A 13,738-nucleotide genomic window follows, 5' to 3' on the forward strand; every position below is an offset into this window, starting at 1 on the left:
AATTAGGTTTTGATGTCTTTGAGCTTTTGTCTTGCCGTTGGGGGAGTTTAAGGCTATTGTTTTGCAAAGTACAAAACACAGATGCAGAGCATGATAGAAATAAGGCAATAGAAAATACAACTTCTTCTCTGAGTTGACTCTTTGGTTATTGCTATGACTTATTGCTATAACTACTAAGGAAAGGCAAGGACGGCAGCTAACAGAAATGCAAGTTACAGCAAAGTTATGTGGCAAAACCTATGTGGCACAGTTTTGGCAAATTAGAAACCCATGATACTGATAACAAACTAAGAGCCTTTCTTGGAATCTGTTTCAATAGGTTTGTTTCCAAACTTCTTTTGACTCTCCTAGACAATTTTATGTAATTGGCAGATCTGAAGTGTTAGAAACTTTTGTAGCTAAGTTTCATGTAATAAGAAATGCTAATTGTACAGGACAGGAAATAGATAAGCTGAGGAAAGAGAAAAGATTAATACCCTTAAAATTTCACAACACTTTTAATTCAATTTTTAATTTCAAAATACAGCAAAGAGAAATTATAACCCATTTTGAACAATCTGTAGGTAAAAGCAACACTAAATATTTGATTTCCTCAGTGCAATCTTTGTTTGAACAAAGTTCTGAGGGGAAAAAAGCTTCAAATACCATTTGTCTGAGTTCAAATGGTTCACTGACTGAAAGGAGTTAACCAGGAATTAAAAATACCAAATAGTGAAAGATAAGCTTTATATCTTGATTTATCATTGCATTCTACTAAGCCACCTTTCTACTCAGGAACATCATTACAGCAACCAGACTAAACCTGCAATAATATGTTTTACCTTTCTTGAGTGTCCCTTAAAGGGATGCATTGGAAATACTGCACCCTCATGAAAGATGTTTGTCTCCGTAGGCAGTGTGTAAATGAGTTTTGTTCATAGGGTTTGACCTGCCAAAGTGCATTGCTAAAGTCACTTAAGGATGCAGCTCCCAGTTGGAACGTGCTGTTTGTTTAATGTAACTGTGATATTCTAAAGCCTGTCTCCTCCCCATAATATGCAGGAAATGGCAGTGATATTATTCCTTTTTAGTCCTAAATTGTTTTAACTGAGTTGACCAGATCTTCTGACACACACCAGCTAAGTAAGTCAGTGAAGTCAAAGGGAGTCCTGAAATGACCTGAGCTTTGCTCAGTGTTAAGAGGGAAAGGCTGAGAGAATGTGGTCTTAGAGCTGTCATCAGAGAAGGTGGAGCCAGGGTCTTCTTGGAGGAACAGTGGTAGGAAGTGTGGCGGCAGGCATAAGTTGCAGCAAGGAAATGGGCAATAAGATATTTGCAGAGACAGTGGTTAAACACTGGAGTAGAGGCCCACAGAGGCTGTGGGATCTTCATCCTTGGAGACTGTCAGCAGTTACCTGAACCAGACCTGCTTTGAGCTAGGGATTGGAAATAGAGACCCCTAGAGATGCCTTTCAGCCTAAATTACTGTTATCAGACAATTTGCCTGCATTAACTTTATTGAAGATCCAGTGCAATTTGACTTTAGCAACACAGTATCTTGTCAGATGTCGAAGTGTCAGTGACTGAGAATTAAAGAGCTCCTTTGTGGTATCATTGACAACATGATGTAGATATGTTCAAACTGCTCTGAGATTTTTCTTGGGCAACTTGTCTAACTTGGAAGCATAATCTTGGTAGACATCTAGAATAGAGAAGGTGGTCATAGGTTACTTAGCATAGATGGAGAGAACATGGCTATTCAGAGGCTGAAAAAGAGGAGGAATGGAAAAAGCAAGCTGAAACTTCATACTTGAAGTAGTAGCTAAATAAGAAATGCTGCAGTAATCACTTGACTGAAACAGGTTTCTTAACATTGCAAAATGCTCACATTCCTGTTAAAGGTAAAAATACAGGTAGGAAATGCACTTTCATGTCAGGCTTTCTAGCTTCTGGTAAAAATCTCATGAGAAGAACTGGAGTTTTCCTCCAGTAAGTATTAAATGTTTGTCAGTTTTATTTCTACCTTCAGTTAAGTTAATGCTCATGATGTCTCTTTTTATGTGCTTCATTTAATAACATATTACTCAAGTGAATCATTTGAAGAATCCTTCAGTGAAATATAGAAATAATTTTCATGTAACATCAGCAAGTGAACATCTTACTCTGATGTATTACTCTGTGCTTAATATCCCAGCTTGGTTTTTGTTGATATATTTACTCCAAAGTTGAAGCAATTTAGAGCACTAAATGGTATGACTGTGCATTCCATCTCATTACCAACTTAATGCAACAGCAGTCAAGGACCTCATTATTGTATAACCCAATATTTGTAGAGGGCAGAAGTTATAGGTAAAATTTACATTTTGGCTCGGGAGCATAAGGAGTGTCATCCATCATTCACTGGGTCAGATCTCAATTGCTGTAATGTTTGTAACTGGCAGACAGTGCTTATGACTGAAACAGCAAAATGCTTTTAAAAGGGCATATATTTTCTGATATTTTAGAACCTTTTAGTGCATCTTTTCCATAGGTATCCAAGGCTGGATTTGATACCACAGTTATAAAGAAGTATTTAAAGATCTGTCACTGAATTTTGATAGACATGAATTGAATGGACTGATCTGTGAGGGCATGCATTTACTATAACCCATGTGCTCTATTATTAATTTGTATGGGGATTTTGTTTGTTCTTTTACTCTCCCAACACCTTTACCTGTGGAGGCTGCTGATACTAGAGAAGAAAATGAAAAACAAGTGTTCTACTTCTCTCTGCTAAGAGGAACAAAAATGAAGATCTTGGATTCCATACTTGTGAAGGCCTTTCAAAACTCTTAATTCTGAAGTTACCTTACACTTGTGTACACTGAAACATGTTGATGCATTAGACCATTAGTTATCTTTTTTTTAAAGTTATGAAAAAAGTCTATTGGATCTATTTGCCCTGGATCAATACAGATCTGGAAAAAGACACAGTAATCTGGATCTGGATACAGATATGGATAATAATAATAATAATCCTCCTCATCATCATCTGTAATACAGATCTGGAATAACACACAGTAAATATTAAATGCCTTGTGGGGTTGAAGTATTCAAAGACCAATTTGAGTATCGTCTGTTGTTACAGCTGTGTTTTGGTTTATTGTCAACATGTTATTCCTAATTCTAAAAATATGTGGGTGTACAGGACTCTGATGGCAGTCCTCTTAGAGTTAAAATCCAGATATAAATACTTGAACAAGGAAGACATTTCTTAGTGCTCTGAGCAATGATCAGGTTTTAGCATATTCTAAATTTTGCGTTTTCTTTAGTTCTTGGCAGCTCTCACAGAATTTGGAGGGAATGCCTTTAAACTCTCAATTCATACAGAACTATGTCTTAGATTATCTGATCATAGACATTGCATTTGTGAAGTGGAACAATCTGGATGGAACTTAAATACCAACCTCTTGTGTCTCTTCTCCCTTGAGGGCTATCACTGCTGGCTTATTGGCACTGCTTTCTGTCTGTCGATGGGTGGTTCATGGACTTCATAGCACTTTGTATAAATGTGTCCTGTAAAGACAGATGTAGGTGAAGCCCTGTGCAATATGTGCCCAAATCGTAGGGGTACTGCTTACCTAGTGTGAACTTCATGAAATGTTGTCCTACCAGGCAGTGATGTCAAGTTCAGCAGATGTTATGGTGCTTTTTGTGTGTGGCAGTTGTCACTAGGACTTCCATCAACAGTGATGATGTCGGTCCATTTTTTTGGTGTGCATTATTTTAGGAACAGAGAACCCCTTCCTTCTACCTCCAAACTCCATAATAACTAACAGAACTGAATTGTTTGGTTTACCCTTTTTTTGTCAGCATCTGCTAACAGAGACTGATGGGGATTTGCAGATTTCACAAGGAAAACATAACTCTTGCATGTACTCATAGATTCCCTTTAGAAGTGTTTAAGAGACTTGTGTCAGACAAAGTTTTATAAAAGATATTCCGAGTATCTTGCTTCTCATCTATTTCTCATATCCCAAGAATTCCTGAGGGAGAGAAAAGCTTGAAAACTCTTGGTGGCTTGGATTTCTAGAGCTTGTTTTCAAAAGTAATATTTAGCCAAAGCCTTGGCACTGTGCCAGAACGAAGCAGCTCTGCTATAACATTGCTGACAAAGCTCTGTTGCTTCCAGGGCCCAGGTTAGGATCTATATGAGGCTGCGCTGTGTCCTGACGCATTAGGACCCATCTTTGGTCGCTCAGTAGAGCACAGATCCTGTGGAGCATGGACACGCCAGCAGAGGAATGGCACGACACTGGCACCAGCAGCACATTTGGCACTGGTAGGACCTTTTGCTGACAGCATGCTGCAATTCTTTTATGAATCAGTTTGATACCAAAAATAGCTACTGGCTTCTTTGGAAAAGAAATCTATCATGGTACGGGGGTACTGTGATTGCAAAACACACCAGACAGGAAGTAGGATATGGCTGATAAGTCAGACTAAACGAGTAGAAATGGATCTAGGAAAGATATTAACACTCTCCATATAAATGTAATTTGGCTGTCAGAGCTCCATCTCCTTTGGGATTTTCTGGTGCCTACAGTTGGAGCTGCAATGTGATCACATCTCTTGCCAATTTAGCTGAGACAGTTTCAGTGTGTGCTTGGCCTAAGTCTCATGGGTGACTCTTCAAACATTTGATCAAGGATCTTGAAAAGGAAATATAAAGTAAGTGAATGACAAGAAGGCAAGAAAGGCTCATACTCTAACTTAATATAGTTGTACAAACCAGTCTGTTGTCCCTGAACCTCTGTTGCAAAGAAAGTGAACTCAGGACTGGCTGGCAAAACTGTCCATTACCCAGTAGCCCCCTGAGGGTGGACAGGCTGCTCCTTGTGTGTCAGAGTCCTAGGAGGTCACAGGAGTTCTGGTTGTTGCTGAGAAAGGGATCAAGCATGTTTGATGAGAGACTATGGCCATTATTATTATGAAGTGAGAGAGCAACTGCTTGTGACTCTATCTGTTGCTCCCTTTCTTCTGCTCCTCTCCAACCTGACAGAGCAACTTGACTTTAAAAAGCTCAGTTCTGTTTTTGGGCTCATTGTGGCCCCTGTGTAGTAGGCAAATTTAGGTTTTCTCACACTGCTAAGAAGCCCTGAGCCAAGTTGTAGTAAGTATATCTTCTGGTTATATTGCAAGTACAAGAACTAAACAGTAAATGGGAAGTTCTTCTTCACTGCTGTTTTTGATGTGCCTATCTTTGGATTAGCAGCAGGAAGCAGCTTCTCTTGTAGAATCATTTTTATGCTGCAGGAAAAGCCGTTATAGCCATCTGTTGAGGAAAATTAGCAGTTTGCAATATGTTACATCTGTAAATGGATAAACTCTTCCAAGCGTTACATGTGTTTATATACATACTTTGGTGTAATTGAGTGTAACTGAGGAATACAACTTACTGCTTCATTACCAAGTAACAAGCAATAGGACAAGAGGAAATGGCCTCAAGTTGCACTAGGGGAGGTTTAGATCAGATATTAGGAAAAAATTCTTCACTGAAATGGTTGTCAAGCACTGCAACAGGCTTCCCAGGGAAGTGGTTGATTCATCATCCCTGGAGGTATTTAAAAGATGTGTAGATGTGGTGCTTAGGGACGTGGTTTAATGGTAACCTTGGCAGTGCTGGGTTAGTGGCTGGACTCATGATCTCAGGGGTCTTTTCAACCTAAACAATTCTGTGGTTCTCTTCTAGCTGATAGCCAGTGGGCTTTTCCAAGGTGAATAAAGGGTAATTGTAATTTTAAATGTATTTTCTGCGTGTGTAGGTGATAATGCAAGGATTAACAGAGTAGACTGTAAATCTTGTTGTTCAGAATTGGCTAATTATTTCAAGAATTGTTTCACCTGAAGTGTGTTCTGGAGACTCTCAGCTGATAGCAGAATTGTGACTGCTACATTTTGGAATGCTGGGATTATTTGATTTTGTTCCAGGCTTATCTTTCTCTGAAATATACCGAAATATCCAATCGTTTAAGATTCTTGGATAAGTAACTGTATTATAAAGCTTCAGTTCTTGTTATGACAGCTTTATTTTCCCTCTAATACCTAATGGGAGAGCTGATTTAAGAAAAGCAGCAAATGCATATCCTCAGAGTGAATAAACTTCTGTTCCTGTGTTTCATTTGATATATATTGCTTAGTACAAGCAGCAAACTAAAATGGCAAACCTAAGAAAATTGTAATGGCTTTTAGTGATAGGCAGTCAAATAAGGATCTCATGCTAGTAGTTTTGAAGTTGTTGATTAGAGAGATTCAATTGAACTTCTATGATTTACTAGGCTTACATGTCACTTATATTCACAAACCACGCATGGCTTGCATATAATAGGTTTGGGTTTTTGTGTGTGTGAAACTCCTCAGTATGATGTTTGAAGTGGATTCAATGGTCCAGAGCTTTTCCATGTGTCACTGCCTAATCCCTCTGCTTACAGCTGCCCATGCTTCAGGCATTATCTCCACAGTTGTGTGTCAGACTCCTGAGAACCAATAGCAAAGCCATTAGGCAAATCATTTACTTATTTGGCAGCCTGAATTTTACTGGGGCTTCATATTATTCAGTCCTACTCATAAATCATCAGCTCAGGGAGTCGTGTTATAGGACAGTCTGAACTTTGCTAGCTTTTCTTTCTCTTGCTTTTTAAATACATTTTTAAGTTCTATAATGGTGAGAAAGGGCTATGGAACATCAGTTCTAATGGCTTTGCAAATCAAAATGAAATTAAGAATGAAACCACTTCCATTAATGTTTTCTGAGATAAAATATGTCATTTTTATGAGGAACACTGGGACTATTTAATGTTTTTCTTGATATTATTGTTGCAAGTGAAGGATTTGGACAGGACATATTTAAGGAAATAAGACTGGATAATAGGACAATTGTGGGGCAAGCTGTTACTCTGTGTCAGCACATAGATGCATCAGTCTGGGTTCTTTCTGGCCTCTACACTGTTCCAAATAAAATACATTCTGTTATCCTCTTAAGACACCACACTGTCTTAGAAGTCTGTGTCATTTTATAAACAGGACAAAATACACACCCTCTGTAACCAGCCTGTAAGCCAGCCTTGTGGGAGAGGCAGACTCCTTGTGACTGGTAAAAATCCAGTGAATGTAAATAAAACAGACTTTGGTTAATTTTGGGGGGAAAAAAATCTCTACTGCTTTTCCAGTAGTAAATGTTGATACTGCTTTCTAGCAGGGGAGTTGTCTGCATTTATCTCTAGGAAGGTTATTTTGATCTTGTATTTGTTCAGTCTCCTGTCTTTCTCCTGTATACTACAGCATTGTAAGCAGGAAGAGAGTGGGAACTCTGCGAAGTAAGAGGTGACTGATGGCATTAGCCACATACTAAAGGAGAAAGGGAGAATCTTAAATTTACACTTCTAGTAGAGGATAATAGAATATACGTATTTTAGCAAGTGACTCCTACAGGTGCTTAGCATTGTGTTGAGTCTGACTTTGGTGGGCTCCACTCAGAGCATCCAGAACTGGCCACTGCTTCAGTTATCGTGGGGGTTTCCCCTCTCTTAAGTGGAATGGGGTTATTTGTATAGGGGTAGCACACTCTTGTACAGTGTTTTGTCATACATTAGATGTCTCAGTTTCTTTCTGGTGACTTTCCTTTCTCCCCTTGTAATTGAAACAGCTGGTTCTATAGTAATGAGTCCCTTTGAACTGTCAGTGTGTGTATATTTCCATTTGCACTGCTGGCACTTTGCTCTGAACCTTCTCCCCTTCTGTCTAAATAGATTACTTGCATTATCAGATCTGTCTCATTGTTCACGATAGAACTGCTGTGGATTCTCCAGATCCTCCTTCCTTCCTGAGTTTGTTGCTCATTTTGCAAAGACCTTTATCAAACTTTGGTAGGTGTAACTTAAAATAAATTCTCATTAATTTTTGTCTGAGTCAGAGAATCAAAGGGAAGAAGGAAAAATTGTATTTTTAATTGCACAAAGTGTCCTGTGAAGGGGTCTAGCTACCCTCTTGACTTCTCCTTACTCAATAATTCCTATTGAAATTAATTTTGGCAGCTGGCATTTTGTCTGTATTATCTATGATCCTTTAAAATTCTTTATAATATAGTGAATGTTGACCAGAATAGTTTTTAATGCCAAGAGAAGAAAGGTCTTGTGCAGTGATTAGAGATATATCTTGTAATCAGGAGTCTGGGAGTGTGGTCAAAGATAAGTAATCGAATGACTATGTTTTAAGATTGCACTTACTGTTCACGAGAAGTAAGTTTCCAGAGATGCACAGAGACAGGCCAAGGCAATGGCCACATCAGCAACAAAGATTAGACAAAATAAGGAAGAAAGCAGTTCATGGTGAGGTTCATCAAACAATGTAACAGAGGCTACAGAAGACCCTTTGCTATGAAAATGTTATAGTGAAAAAGCTGTTGCTTCACAGAGGAAATAAGGGCAATAAACAACATCTTCTGTGGCTGATCACTGGCTTCCAACCACTGACCTACATTTTTTAATAAAGATAGGTCTGCTTTCTGTCTGGGCTATCTGCTATCCTCTGGGCTCTCTGTTCAGACCTTGGCAAGCCAGGTATCTTAGTGAGCTCCCGATTAAGGACCTGGAATATTAATTTAATGAACTTGCTGAATCAGGACCTCCTGATAAATTCCCATCTTTCCTTATTTGCACAAAGCTTATTTACCAACCACATGGCTGAATGAGAAGGAAGGGGTTTGCTTTTCACAACCAAGGAAACCATGATGCCAACAATTGATAGAGTAATTCCTTGAGACCAGGAATTAACAATCACATAAAGTTTATTAAAGAAAAATAATTGCTTACCTCATCTAGTATCATTCCTTGAAGGGGTCCATGGCCTACATTCTACTGGAGCCGAAAAAGTAATTAAACAGAGGAACTTTTTAAAACTCTTCTGCCTGAACATCCGATATAATTTCAACCTTTTCTATAAATCTCACTCTTACTGTATTTTTCATAACTTGATCTCGTATCATAAAGGGAAACAGGATAGAAGCATATAAAATTTTCAGGGCCTGAGAAATGCACATTTGAAACCAATTAATAAGGTTAGTGAGTTTGGGTCAGGCCCCAAAAGACAGTTCTAAGGCACTTGAATCCTCTTTGCCTCATGATTCTTTTTCATCACTGTGTTGCCAAATGATGAAATACACTGGGAGAAAACAGGATTGCTTGAGACACTATATTACTCAACCGCCCACTTTATTGAAATCAGTGGGTTATTTTCTCACTGACTTCTGTGGATCTCAGATCAGACCCTATAAAAACTTCAGTACACTTTCAAAATATCCTTTTATTTAATCAGATTCTGTTTGTCACTGAAAGCTAGCGATTTCACCTAAAAATGAACGTGACTATTTAGATTTTGATTATGAGTTGTAATATAAGTCAAGAATGTAGAACAGAACTAGAGGAAGCCATTTTCCTAGGGCTACAAGGATCACAATTCTTAATAACATAGAAAAGTAGGTTTCCATTTCTTTTCAGCAGTGGACCACTAATTGTTTTCCAGCAGAAGCTGGTAGTCTGATTTTTATGAATTTTAAGGTGCTAACTGTAGATTTGGTTTTTTTTAAACCTTGAAGATCCAGAAATTGTAGGTACAAAGCTCTCTGTCTAGAGAGTTGTGCTGCTCATGTGTTTTTAACGCTAAATGTCTCTCCCATATATAATTCATAGGTATAGAGAAGCAGGGAGCAGCTAGTGCCACAACATCCAGTGCTTTTAGGCCTGCCCTCTTTTGGAGGCACTTATTCACAGCTCTTATTTCATGTAACCCCACATTAGTATTTTCCCACTGCATGCACCTACTATGAACATAATTTACCTTTCCAGGAGCAGACTCTTGCTGTTTACTTTTGCAGAAGCAGGCAGATGCTATTGGCCCATTTTCATTTCATGACCAGAGTACCAGTAAAACAAATGATTCAGACGCAGTTCTCGATATAACTGTGATGGGAAACCTGCTAACCCCGAATTCATTTGCTTGTGCTTTGGCCTGGAGTTCTGGTTTCTAAATAACAAGACCTTTTTCTAAATGCTGAGCACACTGGTACTGCTTTTAATCTCAGCATCTTTCTCATCTGCTGCTCATTTATTACTTGAACTGAAGTTGAGGCTGAGTGTGCATGTTTCTCTGGCTCTTAGCAAGATGCTGTAGAGAAGCAACCTCTTCATTCTTCACCCAGGCATCTTGCAGAAAAGCTTTTTGGACACTGTGTGTGCAGGAGAGCAAAATGACAGGGTAGGCAGAGGAGAAATCTTGAAATCTGAATGCAGATAGCATCTTAGATTTATTTCATGGTCAGTCTAAGGAGCCCGGTTATGAGTTTGCTGTGAGGTTCTCTAAAGCCCTATGTGGATCAACATTTTGTAACAAGGTGGATCTGATTGTGTAAGCTGAATTCAAATCTTTTAGATCTTGGAGAGAGGCATATACTGTTTGCACTTCACATCATGAAGATGCTTACTTTTGTAGTCACTAGACTACAAAATCACTAGTGACTACTTTTGTAGTCACTAGACTACTTGACTGAACATTTTAAACCGTTCAGTCCCCATGAACGGAGGAAGATGTATGTGTCAAATGTGTAGTACTGATTTTCAGTGTAATCCAATTATATAGGCAGGTACGATCTTCTGAACTTGTGTGCTGTTGCTTTTAATGAGATACCTACATATGGGAACCTTTTGTAGACTTTGTACAGGAAATGTTGAGCTCATCTCTGTCTTTTGATTTTCTGCATGATTTTGGAGCCAAGGGATTCAAATCATTGAATAGTACTCAACAACATATCACAATCCATACACTAAAAGAGTATAATTTGATTGTTTTCTTCTTAATCACAAGAGTAGTAGAGGCTGAAAAGGATATTCTAAACCTCTGCTTAAAGGAAGTTACTCAGGGCCGTGTCTAGACAAGTTGTGGATATTGTCTCCAGACAATTTTGGGTATCTCTAAGTATGGATACTGCACAAGTTCTCTGAGAAGCTTGCTGGTGTTCAACCAGCCTTAGAGTAAAACATTTCCTTTCCCTTAATCAGAATTTCCTGTATTTCAGTTTGTGCCAATTTGCTTCTTGTCCTGTCACTGGGCACCATGGAGAAGAATTTGGCTTTATGTTCTTTATTTCCAGCCTCATCAGGAATTTATACACATCAATAAACCATGAATCTCTTTAAAAATGTCAAAAGAGCACATTAATTTCTAGTGAGTTCTAAATATGCCAGATATAGAATATTTTGGGAAGGGTGAAGATAGAGACCTGTCTTCAAGGTCTTCACTTTTTTTTTTTTTTTTTTTGTATTCCACACATTCTTTGTTTGTTTGTTTTTCAGGGTAACCTGGTACATGTTTCAATTTTAGCACTTTAAGATTTTTTTCCAGTTGGTACTGCCTTCTTCCTCGCTGTTTCACCATGGGGAGGTGAAACCAGAAGGCCTGGTTTTACTCCCCCCTTCCATCCAGTCTAGCACTGTCTAGTACGTTTGTGTGGCAAGCATATGATACCCTGTTTTCCTCTTTTCCAGAGGAAATGAAAGAGAATGTATGCAGAAATGAACTGAAAACTTGAGTAGTGTGTGACCAGTTCGCTTACTTTTCTACATATGCTATTGCTTTCCTCTCACGGATACAGCTCTTTTTCAGTGGATATTGAAACCATGTGGATGTTGAAGGAATAATAAGGTTCTAATGAACTGAAAAAGGAAAAGCTCATAGCAGAGAAAAATTAGCATTTTTTTCCTCCATCACTAATGTACGTAGTTCATTGACAAATAGCTTCTTACGCAGTGTAACTTCTCTCTGTTTGTATAAAATAATACCTTTTCTTAGCCATTTTCAGTAGGCTCAAAATCTATTTTCCAGGGCCCCAGCTCCCTGGTAACGTGACATCAGTACAACAGCCCAAGCTGGTGATTATATTAAAAGAAGACTATAATGAGACAAAAGATGTGGCTTGATCTTTTCCATTGATAAATTTAGAACTTGTAAAAGCTGAAGGAATAGTTGTAGTGATAAAAAGAAATATAATTTTATACTTACCCGCAGTTCTAAAAAACAGTGTATAATTATTGTAGGAGGAAGAAAAATACACCTCTCCCCCTCACTTTGCTACTTTTTCCTCTTCAGTGTTGAAATCATCCAGTTTAATTAAATCACCAACCTATTTTTGCACAAAGGATGACATTTTATTAATGATGTATGATGTGCATTAGACAGAATTAACCCAATTTTCAAACGGATTTCAATTCAGAAAGGGCAACATGTAAAAACATCTTGTAAATGTGTGGGATGCGCTTGTTAAGCAGCCTTCTGAAGGAGATGGGATTATAAAATGATGAATAATCAGACAACAGTCTTCCCCCTCCCCCACCTCAGTTCCTAGCAGTGTTTTTGTAATCCTAGTTCTTGGAAACTTAGGCTCCTGACATCATGTATCTGGGATATATTAGGAGCAGAATGAATAAAGCAGATTGTGATGATTGCTAGCAAAAACATGCACGTTTATAAATACATATAATCTTCTCTGTAATTTTTAGCTAAATAGTAGCCTTCAGTGGATTTGTCACAGTATCACCACTTTACTCTGTTCTTATTTTTAAAAAAAGACAACAAAAAGAAGAAAACCAGTCTTCCAAACATTGTTTTGAATCATCACTTTTGGTAGGATTTTTTCCAATCACTTCTTGTCACACATACTTGAGGTATCAGATTTCAGGTCCTTCTTTGAATGCAGGTCATTGCTTCTCCATTGGTGATTGTATCAGAGTAGTTCCAATTAAGCTGGAGCTCAATTCCCTCTGCTTGCTGTTGCTCTCGAGCTACGATCTTGCCATCACTGTCATGAATTGACCCAGCACAAAATGTTGTTCCCTACTCTCTAAAAGACTTTGAGATTTGAGTCGTGCTGATTTATTTTCAGTGTCAGGACTCTTAGCTAAAAATGGACGAGAAGCTAAACTAGTGTATAAGATTGCACATGGAGAACCTGAGATTGCTCTTTGGGCTTTATAACGTAGAGTAATATCAGTACGTTTTCTATAGTTTGTTTAGTTTTACCTTTTTTCTTAGTCATGTTTCTTTCCTAACACTGAATCCAAGGTACAGTAGTTCAGGTGACCATATTTACAAGTAACTTGGAAGAGCTGAAGGAGACTATTTTGATCTTAGGATGTCAGGCACTGTGGTTGTGGCTCGGCTCACGTTTCAAGCCTGTTTTACCATAAGGAAATATGCGCATAGATCCTGAGCTCGAGAGGGTGATTACAGTCCATCCACCCTCACTTCACTTAAAAACATATCAAACCCAGCACGACTGGGGTATTCACAGGAGATAAATGGTCCTACAGTACGTTGTTGTGTAGATTTGAATTGGAAGAATTGTAAATTGTGTCTGATCTGCAAGGGGAGCGAGCAGATCATCTACCTAATCATTCAGATTTACATTCCTGAAGTTTATCTGTATGTATTAGAGGTCCACACTGTATTGCCAACTCCTCTTATTCTGAATTGAGAAATACCTTTCCAATTTTGCCTTTATAATTCACAGGAAAACTGTATAAGTGTGGGTTTGTGGGTTTATTTTTAGTTTCACAGTGTTGGGAAAAGAAAACTTCGTTTTCACTTCCATATCTCCAAAAATTAACTGTTGTTGAAACAGTTCTCAAAAATCATTAACATCTGAGAACAGAATGTTGTGGAAGAGACAGCG

The 13,738-nt window shown here is 38.3% G+C and overlaps 1 protein-coding gene across 2 annotated transcripts in view; it reads left to right on the forward strand.

The window, feature by feature from the left end:
• The window catches only part of CPNE4 (copine 4), a 225,490-nt gene that overhangs the window by 32,536 nt on the left and 179,216 nt on the right, over positions 1-13,738 (forward strand). Inside the window, exon 2 of one of the 2 annotated variants that reach the window (XM_050315595.1) lies at positions 4,151-4,300. The exons of the other annotated variant lie outside the window; for it this stretch is intronic. Coding sequence (XP_050171552.1) covers positions 4,243-4,300 — 58 coding nt within the window. The 5' untranslated portion in view covers positions 4,151-4,242. The remainder of the gene's footprint in view (positions 1-4,150; positions 4,301-13,738) is intronic. 2 annotated transcript variants of the gene reach the window in all.

The sequence above is a fragment of the Myiozetetes cayanensis genome, unplaced genomic scaffold, assembly GCF_022539395.1.
Source record: "Myiozetetes cayanensis isolate MyiCay16 unplaced genomic scaffold, myiCay2020 scf1, whole genome shotgun sequence".
NCBI lineage: Eukaryota > Metazoa > Chordata > Aves > Passeriformes > Tyrannidae > Myiozetetes > Myiozetetes cayanensis.